The 27,064-nt window shown below is 42.5% G+C and overlaps 1 protein-coding gene across 4 annotated transcripts in view; it reads left to right on the top strand.

The window, feature by feature from the left end:
• The window catches only part of ARHGEF28 (Rho guanine nucleotide exchange factor 28), a 143,415-nt gene that overhangs the window by 53,607 nt on the left and 62,744 nt on the right, over positions 1-27,064 (top strand). For 2 of the 4 annotated variants that reach the window (XM_035099489.2, XM_060280226.1), the window contains exons 8-9: positions 4,198-4,250; positions 5,752-5,800. In XM_035099489.2, the coding sequence (XP_034955380.2) occupies positions 4,198-4,250; positions 5,752-5,800 (102 nt within the window). Of the gene's footprint in view, positions 1-4,197; positions 4,251-5,751; positions 5,801-17,191; positions 18,585-27,064 lie in introns of those variants that run through there. The other 2 variants (XM_060280227.1, XM_035099495.2) reach the window with 1 other exon arrangement.

Below are 27,064 nucleotides of genomic sequence, written 5' to 3' on the forward strand. Positions count from 1 at the left end.
CAGCAGTTTGGCTTGGATTGGCTGCTCTCTTCTCAAGCCAAAAATTGCATTTCTCATGCTGCATTTGTGGAACTGAATCTCCCGTATGTATGGAGAGAGAACTTCACACACATACGCTCTTCCCCTTTCCCCTGATAGAGAAGGGGTGAGGGGTTCTGATGTGCCTTTGTGATTCCTATATTTATTTCTTTATTAATTAAAATACTTATATACACCACAATTTCATAAAAAAAACCACCAAAACAGTTTGCAACAATATATAAACCCACACAGTGCTTTCTTTTTGGTAAAAATAAAAATGAGGTGTCGGTACTTGTACGTTACTAAAAGTGTTGTAGGTGCCAGCACAAAATGGCTGCCATAGGCAGCAAAGGAAGAGGTGCTGGAACTGTCATAAAAAATGCTCCCTATACATATATACATAACAGTAAAAACCACATGAATATTTAAAATTACATAGCATTAGCGGCCACAGAAAATGAGCCTGTTGGCAAAGAAAAGTTTTTGGCAAATGTTTAAAGGTCCACAGAACTAAAGGCTTGGTTTCATGTTGATGTCAAATGAAGCTCACCAACGTGAGGGACAACCAGGGACACTCAAACAGAGCTGGGATATAAGGGACAGATTTTTGGATAAGGCAAATGGGCTCTGCCCTACACAGAAATCTGTAGATGTTATACCCTTGAATGAAGTGTGAAGGTAGTTAGGATCTAAATATTTTGACTCCATATACTAGCCATCTGTAAATTCTTCAAAAATGCCAGAAGAGGGCAGAATTCCACTGATGCTATTTCAGTGTTTATATATATATGTGTGTGTGTATATATACACATACATACATACATACACACACACACACACACACACACACACACGGTATATAGCACTTTTCCAGGTAGCTTTGATAATGAAGTTTTTGCCTCTCTAATTTTGAGGGCCTATTTGTAATTTCATGAGATTCACTCCCATCACTTCGAAACTCGGTTTTCACAAGGCAGAACTGATTCCATCAAGATTCTGGGTGTTTGCCGCCTTGTCATACATCAGAGTTTTTGTAGACTGATATCCACAAAAGATTACTGTAGAATGTAGAAACCAAGAGGGGGAAATAATTCATAGTTATTCATTTTTCATCATTTGCATAGGAATCTTCTTCACTTTACATTCCTTTAATGCAGTAGGAAAAAAGTATAGCACATATAAAGCTCAGCCTGCGGATACAGACACAACACATGTTACTCAGAAGCAGGCCTTGCAGTAGGACTTAAATTTACTTGGGTTAAGTGGCTATCAAATGGCGGCCTTAAATGTTCTAATTAGAGATGGCCCTTCGTTTGGTTTCATAAGGGAACTATTTTGGATCAAAGGAGATGTGAAGCATCATTGCAGAGAGTCAATGTAAGTTGTAAAGGAGGCTTGCCAGGTGCCTTCATTGGATATCTTTAGGGACCAGGTGAATACGTTTCACTATATCCAGGCCTTTGACTGATGAACATTCTATGGGCTTTTAAATATGTTTGTGGGAGGGGGGTTATTGTTTTATTTTGTTATTGTTTTGTTATGTGTGTTATGTTCTTATTTTGTATTATGTTGTGAACCCCCCTTGATATTCAGATGAAAGGTGGTATACAAATTTCAATGACAACAACAACAACAACTACATTGCAGGGGTGGGGAACCTGTATAGCCAATGGTTAGTGATTGTGGGATGTTGTCCAGCAACATCTGGAAGGCTTCAAGGTCACAATTTCTGTGTTGTTTCTTTCTTAGGAACAGCACAGGAGTAATATGCTTAGCAATTGTTTCCCCCTTTTCATGAGAGTGAATCTCCCATAACTTAATCACATCCAGAATGAGTGAGGCTGAAATTCCAGTCATGCACTTTTAATTAACGAAACACTTTGTTTGCTAAATGAGTCCTTTAAGGGAGAGGAAATATACGACAAATAGCAATTTGGTTTAGAATTCAGTCCTCAGGAAAGTATTTAGAAGAACTTACTAAACCATTCTCTGCACATTAATTTTAAAGTTTAGCATTTTCTTTTTTGTCTGCAAGCACTCTTTATCTCATTTTATCCACTGTTTGTGGCACTTATATATTACTGTGTCAGGCTCTTGCAGTCCACCCCCCCCCCGTCCCGTCTAGTTGGTGGATATAAAAGAAAAATAATAAAAAGCTTGTTAATGCTCAGAAGCATTTCAGCATTGCCCTCTGTTGCACTTCCAGCAATTTGTCACTAGCAATTCATTTTGGTGCTTTTCTTGCTTCCTGCCTTAGTCTGCCACCTTCAGGCTTCTGGAGGTGGGCGATCAAAGCTGAATCTTTCAGCGTTTAGGAGGGAAGCCTGAACATAGAATAAGATAACAAGTGTTCTGTCTACTAGATATGGATGGCAGAGCAGTCTGCATTCACCCCTTGTTGGCATGCCAGTTGGGTGGTTCTACATTGTAAAACAGGGGTCCCCAAACTAAGGCCCGGGGCCCGGATGCGGTCCAATCGCCTTCTCAATCTGGCCCGCGGACGGTCCGGGAATCAGCATGTTTTTACATGAGTAGAATGTGTCCTTTTATTTAAAATGCATCTCTGGGTTATTTGTGGTGCCTACCTGGTGTTTTTACATGAGTAGAATGTGTCCTTTTATTTAAAATGTATATCTGGGTTATTTGTGGGGCATAGGAATTCATTCATATTTTTTTTCCAAAATATAGTCCGGCCCCCCACAAGGTCTGAGGGACAGTGGACTGGCCCCCAGCCTGCTGAAAAAGTTTGCTGACCCTGTTGCAGAATATGATTGTTAGATGTAAATCTTCATGTAGCAGGAGATTGCTAAGTGACTGCTGTGCCTTGATTTCTGGGACCCTATATAAAAAGGTCTGGTCTTTAGAAATGATGCTATTGGCTGTTGGCTCTGAGAAAAACACATTGTAGGGAAAAATTGAATACACTATCATGAGTATTTAATTTTGTTGCAAAAACATAGGCCAGGAAGTTGATGTAAAATGAAGCAGTGTTAAGAATGGAGGTACCGATAGTATTCCTCTGAAGTAAAGGTACGAGCACTTTGTTACTGTGGATCAAACGAAGGCTGAAAGATCATACACAGACACTAAAGCACTAAAATGATCACCTGTTTTTATAAAGCAGCACATTTCAGCTATTTTTTAGAGCAGCTTTTCATGTTACAGGCAGAACTTCCCCCTCTTCTCTAGGTCTTTGAATTCCCAGCATTTTTCCTTGGATATTGCATAGGAAGTTGCAAAGAAGCAGTATGATTCACTTGGGCTTCCTCCCCCTGCCTGCTTTTATATAATATCTGAAAGTGTTGGTAAGAGTATATTTTTTTAAAAAAATGATAGATTTCCATCCCATGAAACAAGAGAAGTATAATAAAAATGACTAAAAGAAGTTTTTTTTTGTTTAATAAAATGTATATATCACTTGATTGTAAATAGTGGTTTACAACCCCCCCACTAAACATTAAACAAGGTACCAGCGAAGTTTATTCATTCATTTTTTAAAACTCCATTTATTTTACCTACTCACATAGGTTGTAGGGTGAACAGGAGATTATACAAAATGTGCTTAGGCACAGAATATTCATGTCTCTCTTTCATAATGCTGGCACTGTCTGTGGCTGTAGGAAAATGAATTAAATATGGATTTGGTGCAGTATGTCCTTCCTTCAGAGTTTTGAAAAGGAGCCAGGAAACAAAATAATACTGTAGTCACAATTGTTCCCTGTAGTCAAAGGCAAAGAGTTAGCTTTTAAAATGCATGAAATTGCCTTCCCTTTTTTTTCTTCGATAATAAAATCAGGATCTCATGTGTACAGTGCTATAAAATGCATGTGGCAGTCTGTGCAGTTCGACAAATACATATTAATCCACAAGGCTAGCTTAGGGTTCAGCATGTATTTTCACAGCACACCCCTTTAAAGGAAAAAAGAGAGCTTGTTTACAATCAGCCCATTAAAACAGCACAACAGCTTGTTGAAGAAATGTCTAGTATTTCAACCACAGGCATGCTACTTTGGGAGCCGTTCTTATATCGTAAAAGAACATTGTTAGGTCTGTGTATATCCTTCTATTTCTCGCTTTCATTGTGTGTCTCTGTGTGTTTGTGGAGGGGGGGAAGAATCAACTTCCGCAATTGGCAGCCACCAAATCCTAATGGAAAAATGGGTTCTCTTTAAACAGATCCTGTGGACTTTGTCTCCGAAGAGCCAGCTTTCAAAAATGAAGATCCAAAGGTACAGTTCCATTATCATTTTATGAATGGCTAAATCCACTGAGGTTCTTGTACAGCATCTTCCAGGATTGAAAATGAAGTTGGCTTATGCCTTCCAAGCAGCAGTTCTTTCTCTTCTTGTTCCAAGAGAAATATATAAGCTGCCTGAGTAATTTCAACATTCATCCAGACCGTATGGTTTGCTATGGGGGAAGAAGTAATATTTTTTATTTTATTTTTTGGCCTGGGATACAAAGCTACACAAATTCTGACCAGTCATATTTTAGTTGGGCATATATTCTGCAGGAATAGCCTCTGAGAACTATGGGCTTTTATAACTGCAGCTCTGTTCTGCAGAGACTTCTATTTATCTTGTTGTGACATAAAGTCGATGGCAATAATTTACTATGTCCAAAATCAAACGTGCTGTCTTACTGATGATGAATGCAGTTAACTTTGCTTTGCAGGAGGAACAGCTGAAACACAGCCATCTTATTCTATGCGTCTTAGAATATGGGGCTCTGTGGAGCTGCTTTATATTTAGTTGGACCCCCCTCAGTGGTACTCCTTTGTCTTAGCTCAGCATATTTCCCTGTTACCTGTGATCCCTTTTTGGCTGGTGACTGCATTGCAAACAACGTGTTCTGTCACTCAGCTCTAGTCCTTTCTTTGCTGTAAGAGTGCCTTGCCTTCAGTGGTAGCTGGTGGGGCAGAAGGCAGGGAGCCCAGATGGTAGGTTGAGCCAGAGCCAATGGCAGGTGGAGCCAATTAATTCTAGTTTCATCTTCCATCCTCTTCCTTGCTGAGTTCTACAAGGGCAACACTGTGATAAAGGAAGGCAAGCAGGCAGGGACTGGCTCAGGGGAGACTGGTTGGTGGGGCAGCACCGGACTTGCCCTATTGGACCAGCCTTTACAGCTTGCATTTATGGTCATTTGATGGTGGCCCCTAGTTAACCAGAACAGTTATCTCCAGCAGGCCTAACTATGGGCTGGATTCTGGCCAATGTGTTTGCATCTGACACGGGAGGGAGTGGTTCATAGAAGAGATCCCATGTCTTTAAATCACACTGGGGAATGAATTAGACTACAGAGGGAGCAGATGGCTCTGATGTTCTGTGGTCTGCTTTGATTTTGTTTTCTTTTTGAGAGTAAATTATAGGTTGTTCACCTAAAAGATTTTGGGTGCGTTTTTTCTTTATCTGATGCCTATAAAAGAAAAGAGCTGGTCAATGTCACCCCCCACACCTCCAGTGACAACCCCCTGCATTATTTGAAATAAACATTTCCCAGTGGCCCAGAATAATGGTTGAAGCCCCTAATATTTGCTGTTTGGGAAAATCAGACAGGAGCTTACTAAGAGAGACGTTTGTCTTTTTTCTTCGTGGGTGATTTTGCATGACATTTTTTATATATATATATAAAAATAACAATCGTGAAATACAGTGAGTGTTTTTTGAAAAACACATTGCATTCTGAAATTTTCCAAGCTGGAACAAAATCTATTTCCCATTTGTTTTGTAGTTTTACAGAGATCATGTGATTCAGCCAAGTGAAAATGAAGATGATTTAGGTAAGGAACAGCTGTGTTCTTTCAGTGCCTCCCCCCAAAAAGCCTTATTATTTTCTGATTACAGTGGTACCTCGGTTTATGAACACAATTGGTTCCGGAAGTCTGTTCATAAACTGAAGCGTTCATAAACTGAAGCGAACTTTCCCATTGAAAGTAATGGAAAGTGAATTAATCCGTTCCAGACGGTCCGCGGAGTAAGCGTTCATAAACTGAAGCAAACTTTCCCATTGAAAGTAATGGAAAGTGGATTAATCCGTTCCAGACGGGTCCGCAGAGTACTTAAACTGAAGCGTTCATAAACTGAAGCATGGGTGTAATTGGTTCCGGAAGTCTGTTCATAAACTGAAGCATTCATAAACTGAAGCAAACTTTCCCATTGAAAGTAATGGAAAATGAATTAATCCGTTCCAGATGGGTCCGCGGGGTTCATAAACCGAAAATTCATAAACCGAGGTGTTCATAAACCGAGGTTCCACTGTATAACTGAGCAGACTTGTCTCCCTTCTCTGTCTCTCTCCCACTTTTTTCTGCTGCCTTAAAGGGCCAGTACCTTGCTCTATGTTTGTGGGCTGACCACCAGGGGGAAGGTGTCGTGTCTCTGGGCCTCCTCATGTTCCAACTTCCAGCCTCCATTGTTTTCTTTCCTGGTTCTAAGTGGAGGCAGCAGGGAGGCAGGCTCTATCCTAAGCTCTGCGTGCAAGACAGAAATCATATGGGAAATAATGTGCTCCAACAGAGCATGAGCTGAATGACTCCTTAGTAGTTCTGTGCAGTCTCACATTTAAGCATGTAAGATTAGACCATTGTTGTTGTTGTTTGTTGTTTAAGCTATTTTCAGTCACAAAAGACCAGCATGTTATTAAGCAACATATTAATGACACATTTCAAATATTAACATAAATGCTTGTTTACATATTTTTCAGTTTTGAGAGATCAGATTCATTGAAGGTATAATATATTTGCAAATTTGTGTCACCTTCTGAAGCAGAATGGGAAGGTTTCCCTGCCTGCAGAAGCCTTGCCTACCGGGGTTGCATGGCAACGGCAGCAGCGGTGGGTGGGGACACCTGTGGGGGCACCGCTCCTCAGGATTCTACCACCTAAGGCGGATTCTTCAGTCCACCTCATGGGCAGGCCAGCCATGGTAAGGCCTGACACAGAGGGGAAGAGTTGTCTCCTTATAACTCTCTATCCCTGGACTCATCTGGTGGAAGCAGCGCAGAAGGCAGTGTGTAGAACAGGCACCCCCAAACTGCGGCCCTCCAGATGTTTTGGCCTACGACTCCCATGATCCCTAGCTAACAGGACCAGTGGTCAGGGAAGATGGCAATTGTAGTCCAAAACATCTGGAGGGCCGAAGTTTGGGGATGCCTGGTATAGCAGTTCTTAAAAGTAACTGAGCTGTTGCAAAGGGGTAGGGCATGGTGATGGTTTATTTGTAATGGAAAATATGCCGCACATCTTTTAAACTGAGTTGTTCCTTAATAAAAGATGAATGCTGCAGTATTATCACACCAAATAGCTTGACATTTTTTTTGAAAAACAACATTGTTTTGGGTTTCTTTCTTTTTTGGGCATTGTTATATAAATAAGCATAATTGTTTTGGCAAGCAAAGAGCACAGCGGGCGACAGGACTGGGGGGGGGGAATGGAAAGATGACAATAATCAGGGGAAAGGAATGAGGAAAATGAGAGATAATGGCATCAGGGGAATGTCCAGAGAGAAAAGAACAAGAGAAATAAATAAACTAGGGAGGGATAGGTCTATGTCATAAAATTAATATTACCGTACAAGTCGAGTTATTATAAATTGTAAAGCTGATAAGGCTCCCCTCTTCTTCTGCATTGCTGTCTCACTTAACAGAACATCTTTTGATTAGAAGGAATTAGAAAGAATATTAGGAATTGAAGGCTTCTTTTGAAAAGCTTGTCAAGATCTCTTCCATTGGATTAACATTCTGCTGTTATGACCTTCCATCGCAGACAACAGTAAGACTTTTCTGCCAAAAGGAAACTCTTTATGCAAGGAGGACACTATTCATTTATACAAATGCAAGAAGCCCCTTTTGTTTTACAGTACTTCAGGTCCTTTATTTTAAGGGTTGTTTTCCTCCAATGTAGGGATCTGGAATAAGACACAACTTTTCAAAAAATGGCCTCAGGCAGCAGAAGATCTTGAGTTAGCTCTGCAAAACAGGGACCCTCTCATGATCTCTGATTGTCACAGCGACATCACTGCCTGTAGTCTGTTGCCACATTGTTATGCCATTACACAACGCAGGAAGTTATGTTCTGCAAAGAATCAAGTTATAAACATACAATTGTTTTAGTGACATATCTTTGCTTTTACTCATATATGGAAAGCTGTAGCTCAGCAGAAGAAAAATCTGTTTTGCACACAGAAGGCCCTAGATTCAATCCCTGGCATCTTCAGACACGTCTGGAAACGACCCACTGCCATAATCAGTGTAGATCTGAGGTGGGCAACATGCTCACCAGGGAGTCAAAATAAGCCTGTGGGGCCATTTTGTCCAAACCACTCCCACTTGCCCAGCTGATAAGTGGGAGGATAGAGTTAATTCCTGCATCAGCTGCACACCCCTTTTTCTCACCAAGGAACAGGCATGCGCCGCCAAGGCAGCAAGATTACACTCCCATGCATCAGCAGAGGAGCAGGGCTTAAACCTTGCTCAGTTCAGCAGGATTCCATGCAAACCCCTTCATGATCCTTGCAAATCCATAACTAGAGAATAAGAAGGTATCTTGTGTGCGGTCTTTTCCGTGAGGGCTCTGCTGAGACCGAGGGAAAAGAGAAGGCATTAATTTCTTATTTAATTCACTGAAGTGAGTTAAGTGCGAATATTGCTTTTAATTGATGTATTAGGAAACTTTCTTCCATTTTTTTTTAAATTATTACCTATAACGCACTTTAGGTGAGATTTTTCTGTTCTGTGGGTCCATTATACATTGAATTGCATTAATCTCTTCATCGGAATTGCCTCCTGCCATGAATAGTTCTGTGTAGGATAGGCCATGTTGCTCAGTGTTGACTACTCTTCCTTGCATGCAGGTGGCGCTGTGGTCTAAACCACTGAGCCTCTTGGGCTTGCCGATCAGAAGGATGGAGGTTCGAATCCCCATGACAGGGTGAGCTCCTGTTGCTCAGTCCCAGCTCCTGCCAACCCAGCAGTTCAAAAGCACGCAAGTGCAAGTAGATAAACAGGTACCGCTGCAATGGGAAGGTAGATGGTGTTTCCGTGCACTCTGGTTTCCGTCACAGTGTTCCGTTGCACCAGAAGTGGTTTAGTCGTGCTGGCCATATGACCCGGAAAAGTGTCTGTGGACAAACGCTGACTCCTTCAGCCTGAAAGCGGAGATGAGTGCTGCAAACCCCATAGTCACCTTTGACTGGATTTAACCGTCCAGGAGCCCTTTACCGTTCTTCCTTGCAGCAACTCTTCAGAATCTTTCACACCAGCTGCATCTTAGAAATGGCAGAGCTTGATATGGGGACCTCTGCGTGCAAAGTTCATGCTCTGCCACTGAGCTATGGCCAGTGCTTCTTTGGTGTGTGCTTTCTGAGGCCCAGATTACATGGGAGGTGAGGTGATGATACACTGAACAGCATTCATTTAGAACTGAGATAGCCAGTGAGGTGTCCTGCAGATGTTTCAGATTACAACTACCATTCACCCCAGCTAGAATAGCCGATGGTCAATAGCATTGCAGTCCGTAACAGGTGGAGGGCACCATGTTTTCTACCCCTGATAACAGATTGTGGTTCGGGAATTTAGCTAACACAGTGGCTGAGCAAGAACTCTTTTCCCCGTTGAACTAGTTTAGCTTGCAGAGAGTTGGGTGAAGGTAAAGGGACCCCTGACCGTTAGGTCCAGTCGCAGATGACTCTGGGGCTGCGGTGCTCATCTCGCTTTACTGGCCAAGGGAGCCGGCGTACAGCTTCCGGGTCATGTGGGCAGCATGATTAAGCCGCTTCTGGCGAACCAGAGCAGGGCACGGAAATGCCGTTTACCTTCCCGCCGGAGCGGTACCTATTTATCTACTTGCACTATGACATGCTTTTGAACTGCTAGGTGGGCAGGAGCTGGGATCGAGCAATGGGAGCTCACCCCGTCGCGGGGATTCGAACCGCCAGCCTTCTGATCGGCAAGCCCTAGGCTCTGTGGTTTAACCCACAGCGCTACTCGCATCCCTAGAGAGTTGGGTAGCATTCACAAATGGACAACCTCACTTACAATTGCATTTCTGAAGTATTGGAAAACAGGAAGTTGCCTTATATTGAGTAAGAATATTGATATACCTAACTCAGTGTCATCTGTGCCTTTCCCAGCCAGGGAATGACCATGGGACATTCTGCATGCAAATAATATGCTCTGTGCCGCTGAGCTATGACCCTTTACTAGCAAGATCTAGAGCAGGCACCCCGAAACTTCGGCCCTCCCCTCCAGATGTTTTGGACTACAATTCCCATCATCCCTGACCACTGGTCCTGTTAGCTAGGGATCATGGGAATTGTCGTCCCAAACATCTGGAGGGCCGGAGTTTGGGGATGCCTGATCTAGAGCAGCGTTTCTCAACCGCTGTTCCGCGGCACACTAGTGTGCCGCGAGAGGCTGGCTGGTGTGCCGCGAGTACGGCGGCGAGAAGGGCGATTTGGGGAGAAGGGCAATCCCCAAAGCGAAGAAGACCTCAGGCCTGGCAGCTAGGCCTCTTCCCCACTCGCACCCCGCGCCGTCTCCTAGCAACCGGCCGTCGGCGGCGCTGATTGGCCGGCGCGGCTCCCGCCGCCATTTTTAAACGGCTTTTTTTTTTTGCCGAGGCGGCCGGGCGGCCCTCCTCCCTCAGCCGCCGCCATTAACCATTCTCGTCCCGGGCTTAAGCGGAGGCGAGTCTGGTCTCGCCCGGCATGCAGAGCGGCCCTCTGGCTGAGAAGCCCCCTCTGAGGAGGAAGGGGAGGCGGCGGCAGCAGCAGCAAGCGGTGAGGCTCGCCGCCGCCGCGGGGGGAGCACCTGTGAGGTGCAGCGACGGCGGCGCGCTTCTATTCGAGACCACCGGAGGGGCCCGGCAGGCCTCCTCCTCCTCAACCGCCTCCTCCTGTGGGCGGTAAGTGACCCCTCCCACCCCTGCCCTGGGTCCTTAGGGTGAGGGGCGGGTGACGAATAAATTCATGGTAATAGGAATAATAGTAATCGACGAGGGGGGGCAGGCGGTGTGAGGTGCTGGGGGTATTGACCCCCTCCCCAATATTATTCGCTTCAAAAGGAGGGGGGCGTAAGAGCCTTCAGCCCCCTACCCGTCACAGGGACGATCCGATTGCATCGCCACCATTACAATCATTATTGATTACAGTACTATTGAACCCCAGGCCCAGTTTTCTCCCCGAAAAGGGGAGGGCGGCACAGAGTTGGTGTGCCTCGTGATTTTTTTCATGGAACAAGGGTGCCGTGGCCCAAAAAAGGTTGAGAAACACTGATCTAGAGGTCAGATATTGGATAGTGGCTTGATTTACTACTAACTTTTATTTTACACATATATCTAAGTGCTTGAGACTAGGTGTTGTGTTATACATAACAGTATAAAAAGAGCAATATGTTTTTAAAAGAAAAATTGACTGCCCTCTCCTGCCCCATCCTAAGGCTGAGGATGTATGCACAACCTATTTTCAAAGTTGCAAAAGCTTGTTTTAACTAGAAGAACATTCATTTTCCATTTTTTTAAAAATTGAAATGTGGTAATGTGAGGTACGTATCTGCTGAAAAATAAGGACGGCTGGGGGAGTGCACAGTTTTAGATAATAGCAGCCTGGCGTACAGAGTTACATTGTTCAAGTGACCTGGCAGCTGATGTTTTTTATTTTGCTGAGCTCCTTGGCTTGTATTACCGAGGAGGTGAGAGATTCTGCCGACCACAGCTTGCACTCCAGAAGATAAAAAGCACCAAGGCCAAATTTTTGGCATGCTTCATGCTGTGACCAGGGTAGCAGCAGAAGACTTAAAGGATTGTGTCTTTTGAGTTTTTTGGTTCCCTCAGTAATTCTAGTTTAATCGCTCAGCACTCTGAAGCTATTCAACAGGATGGTCTGCTGCACTTTGTGAACCTCTGGGGTGGCAATGAAATTTGTGTAAATTCATGGTTTCAGTATTGTATTCTCTTACCTTTATTTCCTACCCGTGATACAAAAAACTACCGTAAATCTACTTCCCTCCCCCTCGAGTAAATCAGTTAATCCGTTTTAAAATGCTATGGGTTTCCCTGTCCCTACTCCACATAGAAGTCCTGTGTCATCTTTACACAAATGAAATACTTGTTTACTTCTCATTTGGCTTGGAAGAGAGTTTTAGGCTGCAGCTCGTAACCAAGAGCTACTCAGAAACGGGTCACACTGAATTCTGTGAGGCTTACTCCCAGGTAACTGGAGCAAAAACTGCAAACTTAGATAGCTGTGCCTCAGTCCAGATAGTGTGGAAAGTTGTTTTGTAGAACAACACAGGGAACAGATGGCTGAAAAGGGGTTTAGGACAGGCCATTTCCATGGTTTCCTTTAGGGTAAGAGCTGGCAAGGCAAGAGGAATCTTTATGTGCGTGGCTTATCTTAATGTAGTGAGCTCGCAATTGGCAAGCAGCAGAGCGAAATAGGCTTGTTGAGCACAGCCTCCTGCTCTGTCTGTGCTAAGAGTCTTTCTGTGGCACATTTATTTCAATGTATGTTGTATGTTGATACCCCCCGGAGATGTTGACACCTGCATTGGTGCTATTCTGATTTCATCATTCGCCTCTCTTACACACTGGTCCTGTTTCAGAGTTATTAATGGAATCGGCTCTGGAGCTTCCGAGTCCTGACATGCTTATATTTTCAAAATAATGAAAATCCAGAATGTTACAGCGGAGTTAGTGAATCTTATGCTGTACTATATATAAAATAATCAATATGGGGATTTGGGTTGCAAGAAAGCAAGTTTTGGATTGCAGAGAGACATGAGAAAACACTCTCTTTTATTGTCTGAAAATTTATGGTTATGCAAGCATAAACAGAGCTTAAAGAAATTATTTCCAAGAAAAATAATAAGTGGGCACTTTATGTTCTCTCTTTTCTTGGCCTCCTTCAAACCTCAACGCTGAAGAAAAGAGAGGTGAGTTAAAGATGAGGAAACTGTAGCCACGCGCAGTTTGAGTTCCCAGAACTGTACTAAAAGCAACTTCAGGAGGGTTGCATAAAAACCCCCTTTAGTCAGATAATTCAGTGCACTTCTTTGCCAGGCTTTCATTCCCTCTCTCCTTCCCTCACATATGTGAAAATACCCTGAATGAGAATGTATGGGAAATAGGTATTCCATGGTTTCCAGCAATGACTCAATTCTGATGATCTTGTAAAATAATGGAAATAAGCCTCTCTTCCCTCTCAGTCATTCCTTTGTGTCAAGTTCGTAGTTTAGCACTAACCAGGGTTTGCCGCTATGATTAGTGCTTGCTCTCCAAACCAGAATTGTAAGCCAGGCTTTGAAATTAGCTTCTAGTTCTAACTTGCAGGGCAAATGTTAACCATGGTTTGCAGCAAACACTGGTTGGCACTAAGCTGCAAACTGAAAGTAGAAGGCACATTTTGAGAGAGGAATTGAAGCTCATTTCAAAACCTTGACTTGGAGGGTCATCTGAACGGAGCCAATACTTTTATTGTATATGGTAGCTGAGGTGTTTCTGTTCATGTTCCCTATCATTTATTTTTGTTCATTTGTGTTTACCTTTGACTTATTGACTTGTACTAAATATACACAAATCATTCTTTTTAATTGACCTTAACATTTTGAGCTGTCGGGTGGGTAGGGTGAAGGTGTATTAATCCTCAAAACCATTCTAGAGAGCTGGCTGGGTCAGCAAAAAAGCCCACCTACTTAAAAAAAAATACACCATGGGGGGGGGGGGAGAGAACTCCCTTGGCCCCTATAGAGCTGGCGCCTATGCAAGGAAGCCAGGACCAGCTAAAACAGTTGAATTAGCTTCATGAGTCGGACCAACTTGATCCTACATTTTTCGCCTCCTTCTGGAAGCAGATGTTGAATTGGGGTCTAGGATGTTGAATTGGGGTCTGAGGAAATGTTTGAAGCAGTTTTCCTGTTGTTGGAAATAGCAAAATGCTCGTAATGAGGCTAAATCAGAGCTGGAACTACAGGGAACTGGTCTGAACTAGAGACTGGATCGCTTATGCAACTGTGCCCTTAATTCATGCTGAGAATATTATGTAACCGCAGTAGAATATGCCAAGGCTTGTTCGCAGGATGTCTAGTTAATCTTGAGTTTGTTGAATAGAATCAGAGAGTGACAATAATTGATGCAGACCTGAAAATCATCTAGTCCACTCTGAAACTCTGCTCCAAGGCACGATCCTCCACGCTGCACATTTAACAACATTGTGCACTTAATTCCACAGATTTACTGATTTCATATTTAATGCTGTAACCTACCTTCTCACAACTTATTCTGATAATGCTGTGCAACTAGCAAGAGAGTGGCGGAAGCAAGGTGCTCTGTGTTAAAAATAAATAAATCCTGCCTGGAACAAGAAATTATTTGAGCATAATATTTGTTAACTTGGACCAGAGTGTGTTTGCCATGATTCCTTTAAAGTAGATCAAGGGAAGTAATGGTACCACTGTATTCTGCTCTGGTCAGTCCTCACCTGGAGTACTGTGTCCAGTTCTGGGCACCACAGTTCAAGAAGGATACTGACAAGCTGGAACGTGTCCAGAAGAGGGCAACCCAAATGGTCAAAGGCCTGGAAATGATGCCTTATGAGGAACGGCTTAGGGAGCTGGGTATGTTTAGCCTGGAGAAGAGAAGGTTAAGGGGTGATATAATAGCCATGTTCAAATATATAAAAGGATGTCTTATAGAGAAGGGAGAAAGGTAGTTTTCTGCTACTCCAGAGAAGCGGACACGAAGCAATGGATTCAAACTACAAGAAGATTCCACCTAAACATTAGGAAGAACTTCCTGACAGTAAGAGCTATTCGGCAGTGGAATTTGCTACCAGGGAGTGTGGTGGAGTCTCCTTCTTTGGAGGTCTTTAATCAGAGGCTTGACAGGCATATGTCATGAATGCTTTGATGGTGTTTCCTGCTTGGCAGGGGGTGGGACTGGGTGGCCCTTGTGGTCTCTTCCAACTCTGTAATTCTATGATTCTATGAAAGTAGGAGTGGGGGACCTCCAGCCCACAGGCCACACTTGGCTGACCAGTTCTCACCATTTGGCCCATGAGACCATTTTCAGGAAGCCAGGCTTATTTGTCCTACACCACAAGTTAGCTGATGGGTGGTTGGAGCATGCCTTGAGGAAGGAAGGGGATCCAGAGCACAGCGCTGAGAGGGAGAGGTCAAGTCCTACCTCCCAGGCCCTCAGAGCACATAATCACCTGACATCACTACGAGTAGGAATGAACCTTGTTGAAAAAAAAACCATACTAATTGCGACAAAGAATTTATAAAGTTCTGGAATTAACAATGGGAACAGTTAACTCCCATTATTTCATTATTAACACCGGCTCTATGCTGCATTTAAATAGGAAAAGGACTACATATGATTTGTGAGGGCGGGGCAATATGGATTTGGTTACAGAAGGTAGACGTAATTATATAATGTAAAATGTAACATAGATTAATTGCTCCCCTGCCACCCCTCCCCAAGTATTTACAAATTGCAAGTCAAGTTCAGGAAACTATAAATAAATATTGACCTGGCTAGAGGACCTTTGCAAGTAAAGAATATTTTGATGGAGATTGTTTTTACAAGCAAAAAGGCAAAAGAGGAAAGGATTGGCAAGTGGCGGTTTTGAACTTGCAGTGGATGTACTTGCAGTGGATGAAACTGGGACAAGGAATAGGCAACTTTTACAAATAGCTGTGTCAATGGTTGTATGCTCTTTCCGGGCTTAGTTAGATTGTGTCGGCTAGAGATGTACTCAAGCCAGTGCATATTTTATCCACGTATCATAGACTTAGAGCAAGGCTGAGTTTATATTACAGGAACATGTTAGAAAGATCAAAGACATAGTGGGGCACAGTATGCAATTAAACTCTCCAGCAAATCTCTCTGGTTACCTGAAGCCCTATGTTCTGAAAATACAGAAAACTCTGAGCAAGTTGCTGATAACAGCACGTATTCTTTTAGCAGTGTATGGGGGGCGGCGGAGGAAAGTTTTACCTACAATAGAAGAATAGTTGTACAGAGTCTGGCAAGCCATGTTAATGAATAAGCTGACCTTTTGGGAAAGCATCCATGGGAAGGAACAAAACTGACGGGATACTCTGTTGATCAGTGGAGACTATTTACTATATACCGCTAGAACCAAATAGCCCCAATGCCAATGAGAATGTTGGAGATGTATTGTCAGTAGAGTACTATTTATGGTAACAAGGTTTTGTTTGGATATACTGTTGTTTTGCAATAAAATATGTTTCAATAAAAGATTCATACTTCCCTGAGAGCTAGCAAGGTATGTTATTATAAAGGTAAAGGTAAAGGGACCCCTGACTATTAGGTCCAGTCGCGGATGACTCTGGGGTTGCGGTGATCATCTCGCTTTACTGGCCGAGGGAGCCGGCGTACAGCTTCCAGGTCATGTGGCCAGCATGACTAAGCCGCTTTATGGCAAACCAGAGCAGTGCACAGAAACGCCATTTATCTTCCCGCTGTAGTGGTACCTATTTATCTACTTACACTTCGACATGCTAGGTGGGCAGGAGCTGGGATCGAGCAATGGGAGCTCACCCCGTCGCAGGGATTCGAACCGCCAGCCTTCTGATCAGCAAGCCCTAGGCTCTGTGGTTTAACCCACAGCACCACCCGCGCCCCTATACAGTATGTTATTATAGGATTGGTCAAATTGATGGAGTATAAGGCTACTGCTGTGATGGCTGTGCTCTGCCTCTACTGTCAGGTGGCTCAGAGAATGGCCTGAAGGTGCATTTAGTGAACCTGTGAAAAACAAGCAGAGTGAATTGAGACAATTAAAACTAAAAAAATATCAGTTTTATGTAATAATATCTGTTTTTTAAGCTCGTGAAACACGGATTTTAATTCCTGGTGCCATCTTGCCCAACCATTGTATAATTCCATCTTTTTAACTGTATCTGAATTATTTGATATCAGTGATTGTTTCAGTGATCTGTTAAAAATATGCAAGTTGGGGAATCCTTTGATCCATTAGGTACTGACATGGCCCTGCATGGTCTTGCTTGTAAAAATAATTGAGCAGGCATCCCCAAACTAGAAGCAGGGAGAAGCCAGGGAGACAGAGCCATGCTTGACTTCTGTTTGAATCCAAGGCTGTGACCAAGGGAGACTCAAGACCAGGCATCCCCAAACTCGGCCCTCCAGATGTTTTGGACAATTCCCATCATCCCTGACCACTGGTCCTGTTAGCTAGGGATCATGGGAGTTGTAGGCCAAAACATCTGGAGGGCCGCAGTTTGGGGATGCCTGGGGTAGAGGAATGTTAACAAGTTCATATGCCATGTTCTTTTCTGAATTGACCCCCATATGCACATTCTCCTCCCTGTTAGGCCGAACACAAAAATGCATACAATGTGAGGCGACTTTCCATGGACTTTGGTTAAAAACAATAACAAGCAGTGGACTTGTTAGTTTTGTATCTGCTTTTGTGTTTCCACATTCAAACCCTTAAAAAAACAACAACCCAAAACAAAACATGCAGTTTGTGTAGTGTTAACGATGGGGGAGGGGTAATGAGTTTCTGCTGAATACTAATTGCTGATGAGTTGTTCAGGGAGACTGCAGAAAGAATGGGAGACTTGTTGTAAATTAGTCACTAGCTCTATTGTAGACAGCTGGGAGGGCAGGCCAGTTCTGTAAAGGTGCCAACCTTACCAAAATCTTTCGGGTTCACTGTCAAACTGAGAGTCACTGTGAACAGAAAGCAATCGTTTTCACATTTTTTTTAGAAAAAAGAATGTCTCAGGTGGGTCCTCTGTCCTTGTAATAATAAGGGAGAACTATGCCCCCTCTTTAAATTCAGGAAGGATAAGAATTCCATAATTTAGCTGCTGCTTCACTCACAAATGTCTCTGATCTACCGATGCTATAGATTCTAAAGGGAAATTGCTATGTTTGTGGCAGGGACAGAAGCCTGGGAAAACTTTAGCTTTCACAGACTGACTGTAGATTTTCCCTTTAGACTTCCTTGATTCTTTATAAACCTCAAAGCTGAAAATAATTTTACGTACTGCAGACCAAATGCAGGTTAACATTTTAATATAAAGAAAAGCCCTCTGTCTTTTGTTATCTATTTGAGAGAGAGAGAGTCCGAGAGAGAGTTCTTCTCTGGCAACTCAAGATTATTCTTCATTTACATTTGGAAAATGAAAAGGTGAGTTAATGATTCATTGGCACACAGTGACCTTTCCTATAACTGCCGTCCAGGATGCAGTAGCCCCACTGCAGGCTGTTCAGATTTTGACTTGGCTGTGTCTGCTTTAATATTTATCCACATACTTGACGCTTGCAGAGAACAGACCCCAGCTGCCTCTCTTTCTTTCTTGGTTTAGTGGGCAATTTGATCCTTCCTTCTTGGGTCTTTTTATTTTCTGTCACTTGACTTGCTGCTCAACACAACAGCAGCAGCACTCTCTAAAGAGGGGTTTGCGTAGCCAAAATAAAAGTAAAAAAATGGACTCGGATTCTGATGCACCTTTTAATTACTCTTGGCCATCGTTACCTAAAATGAGAATTAGAAAACGGACATCCAGACCAAAAGGTAGACAAAAACTTACTTACTTATTAATTTACTTATCTCTTAACCCTTCTTGCTGGTTCATTTTGTTGTTAATCACACGCTGGTGGGTATAAAGAGTTTTGCATTTTTCCTTTTCAGAAAAGGCATTTAGAGTTTGTGTCACAGATACAAATTGGTTTGAAGAACAAAATACCTCTATCCCTATAAATGTATGGATGCTCTTTGCTTCATTTCCCAGCAAGTTGATGAGTTGGTCTTCTGCTAGTTCTTTAGCTTCTGATATTTCTGCTGTGCATGCACTCTGATCATAAACATATTTATTTGGAAGGAGCTTTCCACAGTTTCAGTGGAACTTATTTTAAAGTAAGCAGTTTTGAACAAAGAAGGCAAAAACAAAACATATGCCAGAAGTCTTAGGAAAGGATGATCCACACAGATACAATTTGTGGAAAGCTCTCTATATATGACTTTTTGTTTTAACTATTTGTTGTGTTGCATATGGGGCTTGCTAAAAAGAGAGCTCACCTAATTTTCAGAATACCTAATACATGAAACAATCAATGTGTTCTCTCTTTCTTCTCTCTGGGGGCTGCTTTCTTTGGGGAAATGTACTTGGAAATTTGGGTTCTAGATTGTTGTAATTCTCAAGTATTTTGCATAGAAATAATGACAATTTTATAGGAAGACGTATTTCTGAACGCTGATAAATACCAAAATACCTTATGAAAAGGCTACTTTACTGTGATAGAATGAGAAGATAGAAATAAACAGTTTAAACTCTTGGGGATTTTTTTAAAAAATTAGATTAAGAAGAAAGCAACCCCACACATCCACACATGCATGCATAAATATGCTGGGTAAATATATTTGTTACAGTGAATAAACTTTGAATGTTGACCTTCACATGTGAATGTTAGCATAGATTAAAAAGTCACTAACTAAAGCATAATGTTATTTTATTTGGATGCTGTAGCTTCTGTCTCCATCAGAAACATGAAGGTTCTACTGGCAAAACTAGGTATGACCTTGATTGATCAAGAGATCCAGAGCTGGATTTCCAAAGCATTTTGCAAGGGCAAATGCAGTTCTTTGTGTGAGAGAGATTTGAACTGGGGCATGGTGCTGGCAGGTTTTATCTCCTGGCTACCCAACCCATACGCCAGGCATCCCCAAACTGCGGCCCTCCAGATGTTTTGGCCTACAACTCCCATGATCCCTAGCTAGCAGGAACAGTGGTCAGGGATGATGGGAATTGTAGTCCAAAACATCTGGAGGGCCGAAGTTTGGGGATGCCTGCCATACGCCATTCATCCCATTAACAAGTACCGATATACCAACTCTGAATGTGGATATGGAAAATAATGGGGCGACGCAACATGCACTGTGGCGGCTGCTGCGGTGGGGGAAACCCCCCCCCAAGAGATCCATTTCCAGATCTCCTGATGTCACACATCTAATTGATCCATATGGAGCAAGTAAAGATGGAGAGAGTTCTCAGGAAATTATTTGCCATATACCCTGTTTCTCCCAAAAAAATAAGACGTAGCCATAAAATAAGCCGTAGCAAGATTTTTAAGCATTCAAGGAATATAAGCCATACCCCGAAAATAAGACATAGTGATAGGCGCAGCAGCAATGTTGGCCGCAGCAGCAGGAGGAGGGAAAAAAATAGCACATCCCCTGAAAATAAGCCATAGTGTTTTTTTTGGAGGAAAAATAAATATAAGACAGTGTCTTATTTTCGGAGAAACACGGTAGGAGTACAAGTGTAAAAGCATGGGTTTCCATATGAGCAGAAAGGCACTCTTTAAGCTGCTGATTTCTGCCAAACCTTTATTCCTCAACACCATATTAAGTACCATTCTGGAGGTTCCTACCCTTAACAGCAGTTTGGGGGTTTGTATATTTCTTTGTTTTGCAGTGGGACGTAACAATGGGCTAGAGTAGAAGTGAACAAAGGCCTCTTCTTCAGGTGCATGCCTGCTGGCAGTTCTTGAGACCCAACCCATAAATTCTGTAGCTTGTGTGTATACATGCACATGTCCTGTAATTTGAAGCCTCGGTCTGCCTTAGCCACAGTATACCCCAATTAATAGATACACAAGGCAGCAGATAATCTTGGCTGTATCACACTTGGTCAGCTCACACTCACTTGTAAGGAGGTGGGGCTGTGAAAATAGTTTGCCTAGGCTGTGTGTGAGATGTATAAGGCAAGAAACTTGGAAAGGAAGAGGTTTGCATTTTGACAGAGAGCAGAAGAGCAGCCCTGTTTAGGGAAGCTTTTAATGTTTAATAAATTATTGTATTTTAATATTTCTGTTGGAAATATTCTGTAATAATATTTTGTTAGAATATTATTATTATTATTATTATTATTATTATTATTATTATTATTATTATTACTGGAGGTGTCTGACTGAAGCACATGGGGTTTGCCTGTTGCTCTGAAACTGAGTCTGGTATTAGGGGATTATTATTTTTTTGCAAATTTCTTAAAAATACAATTTTGGGTTTGAGGAATTCAAATCTCTGATTATTTTTGTGATTAGAAAACATCCAGCTTGGTAAATCTACGTTTGACTAAAAAGCACATAAACCGTTGTTGGAGGGAAAAAATTACCTAATGAAAATGTCAGGCAGTGCTATAAAAATTTTAGATTCTCTGCATAAAACATATCCTACTAAGCATACCTTGTAATAATAAAACATTAATGCCATCAGTTAATAAGAAATTTAAACAAGGCGTTTAATTAAGTCTTGCTTTAATTCATTCTTGGACAGCAGCCGCCAACTCATTTCTTGGCCTCTGATGTAGCCCTCATGTTTCTCATGCCTGCTGCCTCTGTGACTTGTTTCACACACACCTCTATAGACTGAGCATGACAGGGCTTGCATGGCTCATCAATGAACTTCTTTCCTTCCAGTATAGTAAATTTACATGCCAAAGGAAATTCCTAAAACCCGTCAGATCTATCAGCTGTGGCAGGGGTGAAGTTGATGGAAGGTGCTTTTTTTTGACGCACAGAAAGATATCCCAATGTGCCATCATCTCCATCAACAATGTTTTGGATACCAGCTCCCCTCTCTTCACTGTTACCTTAACACAGTAGTGTCTGGATTATCATTTCGTTGAATGCATACCATGCTGAGCGCTGGATGGTTGGCAAAACAGCATCCATTACAGCCTTCTTTTGGAGCCTAATTTGCCACAGCTGAAACAAGATGTGGCATGAGCCTTCTGCCCAATAGCATTTTACTTTGATGTTGAACCAGCAGGGGTAGTACACATAAATGATGTATTCCACTAGTCTTGGGTCATTAAGGGTTTTGCCTTTAAAGCTGTGTTTCAAAACCCATAAGTTTGCTGCTGTGAACCACCTTGAATAGATCACTGGACCATTTTTCTGTCCTTATGGCCTGTGTGATATGATACCCTTACACTTGATCAGTAGAGAGATCCTTTAAAACACTGTCACTCGGTGAAGTAAGATTACCGAAGGGTTTTGAGGGAGAAGAGGGAGTGAAGTCCTGTTGCACAGGTGGAAATCTTTCCACTGATGGGATGTGGTAATTGAATTTACTATGAAGTTGGAAAATAGCTGAAAAGCATGTGGGGGGTCTGGCAGAGAGGGCAGTGAATGATGGCATGACCAGGTTGGGTCAGGCTGGTTAAGTACCCTTCAGAGCCTCAAGGCACTTGACTGGGGGCGCCACCTCTTCAACTGCTAGACTGAGGCGTGCAAGCAAGAGAAGATCAGCCTAACCCTACTTCAGGGTTAAGCAACCTTTTTCAGCCGTGGGCCGGTCCACCATCTCTCAGACCAAGTGGTGGGCCGGACTATATTTTGAAAAAAAATATGAATGAATTCCTACGCCCCACAAATAACCCAGAGGTGCATTTTAAATAAAAGCACACATTCTACTCATGTAAAAACACGCTGATTCCTGGACCATCCGTGGGCCGGATTGAGAAGGCGATTGGGCCGCATCCTGCCCACAGGCCTTAGGTTGCCTAAAGGTAAAGGTAAAGGAACCCCTGACCATTAGGTCCAGTCGTGACCGACTCTGGGGTTGCACGCTCATCTCGCATTATTGGCCGAGGGAGCCGGCGTATAGCTTCCAGGTCATGTGGCCAGCATGACAAAGCCGCTTCTGGCAAACCAGAGCAGCACATGGAAACGCCGTTTACCTTCCCGCTGTAGCGGTTCCTATTTATCTACTTGCATTTTGACATGCTTTCGAACTGCTAGGTTGGCAGGAGCTGGGACCAAGCAACGGGAGCTCACCCCGTCACAGGGATTCGAACCGCCGACCTTCTGATCAGCAAGCCCTAGGCTCAGTGGTTTAACCACAGCGCCACCTGGGTCCCTACCCCTGCCCTAATTGGATGTCAGTGCCTATTAATAACTCGTCTCTGGTTTTGGCATTCTCTTCTACCATTCCCCTCTACTCATCTTCCCTCATGTGTCCTGTGCTTGAGCCTGGAAGCCTCAGGATAGGGCCTGTGTATTATTTTGAGTTATGCCCAGCACTTCATTAATTTTGGCACTCTAGAAATAATAACAGTTCTCTTAAAAAGCGAAATGGTATCTGTAATGGTTTGGGAAATAGGGAATGTGAAATAAAATATCTCATTCCCTCAAGCCCCCTGCCCCCCTAACACACTGAGAGTTCATCCTTAATCCTTTCCTGTTTGCTTCTGGCTTGGGATATCAGTCTAGCATGGGTGGACTTGTGTCTTCCACATGTTTAGAGTAATGGAGAAAATTTGAGTAAATCTCCCTTTCTGGAAAGCAATTCTGCTGTCTTTTTGGCGACACTGAACTAATTTATATTTATATTTATTTATAGCCTGTCTTTCTGTGACAAATGCAAGGTGGCTTGCAAACAAAAAAATGCAAGTCAAAACAAAATGAAAAACAAAATTAATAATAACAACAAAAGACTGCTGGAATATGTTGTCATGGAACAGCATAATAAAAACCATATATCAACAGTAGCGAATGAAAAATGTATCAAAGGCTCAACTAAAAATACCCACTGGGATAAAATGTTCTTAAGAACCTGTTTAAATGCTGGCAGAGAAGGAAGCCTGGTGAATTTCTCTTGAAGGGCTATTGCATCGTTTCGGTGCCACAACCGAAAGCCCCTCTTGCTTGAACCCACAAGTAACATATCTGCTGCCACAGGGACACTCAGGGAGCCTCAGGAACCAAGTACACATCTCTCGCAGGCTCATATGGGAGGAAGTGATTCTTGCTCCTTGGCTGTTTGGGATTTTAAAGGCCAAAGCCAGCATCTTGGATTGATCCCAGAAACAAATTGGAAGCCAATGGAGTTCTCTCAAAATCAACCTAAGGCAGGGTGACCTGTGAACCCCAAATCTGACCACCACTTTCAGAACCAACTGACATTTCTGGACTGAGCTGTCTTTGAGGACACTCCCACATTATAGTAATCTAATGTCAACTGGAGCTGTCCTGGCTGCCTCCTTCGCAATCAAAGTCCAGAGGGGGAAAACCACCACCGGGCTCAAACTCAAACAGCTAATACTTTCTTTGAAACATGTCAAAGCACTCAATCTGCTTTTGTTTTGTAGACCAGTGGTCCTCAACCTTGGGCCTCCAGATGTTTTGAGACTACAATTCCCATCATCCCTGACTACTGGTCCTGCTAGCTAGGGATCATGGGAGTTGTAGGCCAAAAACATCTGGAGGCCCAAGGTTGAGGACCACTGTTGTAGACCACTTAGGGCTGGTTTTTTTTGTTACTATAGGGGTCATATGACAGCTACTGTACAATGTTCCGTATATAATAGCCTACCCAAACAAGATGGTTTTTGTTAACAACTCGCATTAGCTTCAGCCAGCACATCCAGAGAGCACCATGTTGGGGAAGGGTGGTACATAAAAACTCTATCTAGCAATCTCATAGTGCTTGAGAATTATCAAAGCATTTCATGTGTAATATGTCAGTTGTTGCTGCCCATGTGTAGAGTAATAGCTGAACATTGCAGGAATAAAAACAGTGAATAATATTATGTCACACCCATTCTCTGATGGTTTTGGGCTTTCTGTAGCCATGGAAGCAGAAGCAAAGGTAGACCAATTTTGAACATAAGACTTTTAAATCTAGTATGGATCTAGGTGGTTCTATGCCTGGTCCAAGCTCATACATTTTATCCAGTTTGCTTGAGATTTAGGATTTCTCCCCTCTTTTTTTGTTTCATAGCTTTAATTATTTCAAGTTATATATTAACCCATGTTCAGAGTACTGAAAGCAATTCTGGGAAGCTATTTGAAAACTATTTGCTGTTTCCTCCAAGTTGGAATTAGTCATATTCCTTCTTGGCTTCTGATTTGCTCATGTTTTTATTCATTACTGAATTGTTAATATATATGTGGCATTTTAAAACTTTTTAAAATGGGCACAAAGATTCATTTATTTATGATTCCATTTTTTAAATCACTTTCCATAAAATATCTTGAAATGATTTCAAAGTATTTCTGTGAAATGAGTCAGCCCAGGGCCAAATTTAAGTTTGATGAGGCCCTAAGCTACCAAAGGTAATGGGGTCCTTTACTTACACAACACAAAGCACTGTTGCTGTATGTAGATTTTACTCTATTTGTTTTTTATCTTATATTTTGGAAATGTACATCCAGTTGTTTTTTTCCTTTAACTTTTTGGGGGCCCCCAAGAGAGTGGGGTCCTAAGCTATAGCTTGCTTAGCTTATATTGTACGTAAATTCGGCACTGAGTCAGCCTGGCTGCTCCCGCCTTTCGGTGTTCTGTAGCTAATGAGTGAAGTCAGAGCTGTGAATTATAAATGTGCTTTTTGGACATCAGGCAATAGGAATCTGTGTGATCATAAGGAGCTGCCACTTCCCATTCATCTTTGGTGCACTTTTCCTGCTTCTGTCGCATTTACTAGTCAATGGAATCTGTATCTGAAGAAGTGTACTGTGCATGCACAGGAAAGCTCATACCAATGACAAACTTAGTTCGTCTCTAAGGTGCTACTGGAAGGAATTTTTTTTAATTTTGTTTCAACTATGGCAGACCAACACGGCTACCTACCTGTAACTGGAATCTCTGCAGTTTGCCTTCCTTTCCCCCTAGCAATGTGGAAGCACCTTTCCTGGGTTCAATGGACATCAGCTACTCCCTAGTAGTTATTTTCTGCTAATACCACTACACAATAGCTGTGGGCAGATGTTAAAGAACCCCCATGGCAAATGCAAAATATGAAAACTGCAAAGAGGCATAAAATTATAGTTCTGTGTCTTCATTAAAATATTCATGCCCCACCTTTCAGCCTTGAGTGGCTCGCAGCATCAATTAAAACAAATATACACCAGGAGCCAGATGTTAAAAGCACAAAAGGCAGCTGGGGCGAGAGGGAGGGACCAAGCCAAAGATGCAGTGGTAAAATGGCAATAAGACAACAAAGTGAGGGCCAGTCTTGGTGCCACAACTGTAAAGGCCTTGTCCTGCATCCTCCAGTGATAATTGGATGCAAGGCAAGGTCTCTGAAGAAAATTGGAGTAGGTGAGGATGCTTGTGAGGAAGAAGACAGTATTTCAGATATTCTGGTACCAATGCACATAGGGCAGGCGTGGCCAAACTTGGCCCTCCAGCTGTTTTGGGACTATAGTTCCCATCATCCCTGACCACAGGTCCTGTTAGCTAGGGATGATGGGAGTTGTAGTCCCAAAACAGCTGGAGGACCAAGTTTGGCCATTCCTGGGCATGCATGCATGCACCTATACCTATACATAGCACAGGTAACACACACAGAGAGAAAATATTTCTCTCTATTATTAGAGCATGCAGATCATCATAACTACAATACAGTAGTTGATCTTCCTTCTCTCTATGTTGTATGTTTTCATACCAGTGTACAGGGGGGCATATATGTATGTAGCCTCACATTAACCTCTTAAAAATGCAGTAATTGCTTTGTTGGGTAAGACCATGGTCCACCTAGTCCAGCATTTCAGCAGCAAGCAACCAGAGAGCCCTGCTTAAAATGCCTGCTATATTTGTTCTGTTTTCATGATTGCAGATTTTTGTGTTAGTAAGCAGAGTTAGACAACATCTGAGTTGGTTTCGCCTTAAATGTGGACTTTTCTATTGATTTCATCGGAATGTAGATAAAGTACAGTCTGTGAGTCATGATTGTCCCAGAGTCATGCTGAAAGGAATTTGTGGAACTGTAGGAATGTGATTTATAACCTGTATGTTTGATGTTGCTTTGTCATTTTTTAAAACTGCGTTGTGTCTTTTGGTAGAAATAAATAACTGATGGAGTCAATATATAATTAAGTGTGCTGCCTTGTGAGTTTGGTGAAGTCTTGAAATACCTTTCTAGTTACAATATTAGTCTTAAGTTATTTATGCGCATCGGAAACTTAAGTGAGCCATTCCCTCTTTGCAAAAGAATTCCTGGTGTATTAGAAAGTGTAAGAAATCTTCTTATAGACACACAGCTGCCAAAG

Source organism: Zootoca vivipara, chromosome 11 (assembly GCF_963506605.1).
Source record: "Zootoca vivipara chromosome 11, rZooViv1.1, whole genome shotgun sequence".
Classification (NCBI taxonomy): domain Eukaryota; kingdom Metazoa; phylum Chordata; class Lepidosauria; order Squamata; family Lacertidae; genus Zootoca; species Zootoca vivipara.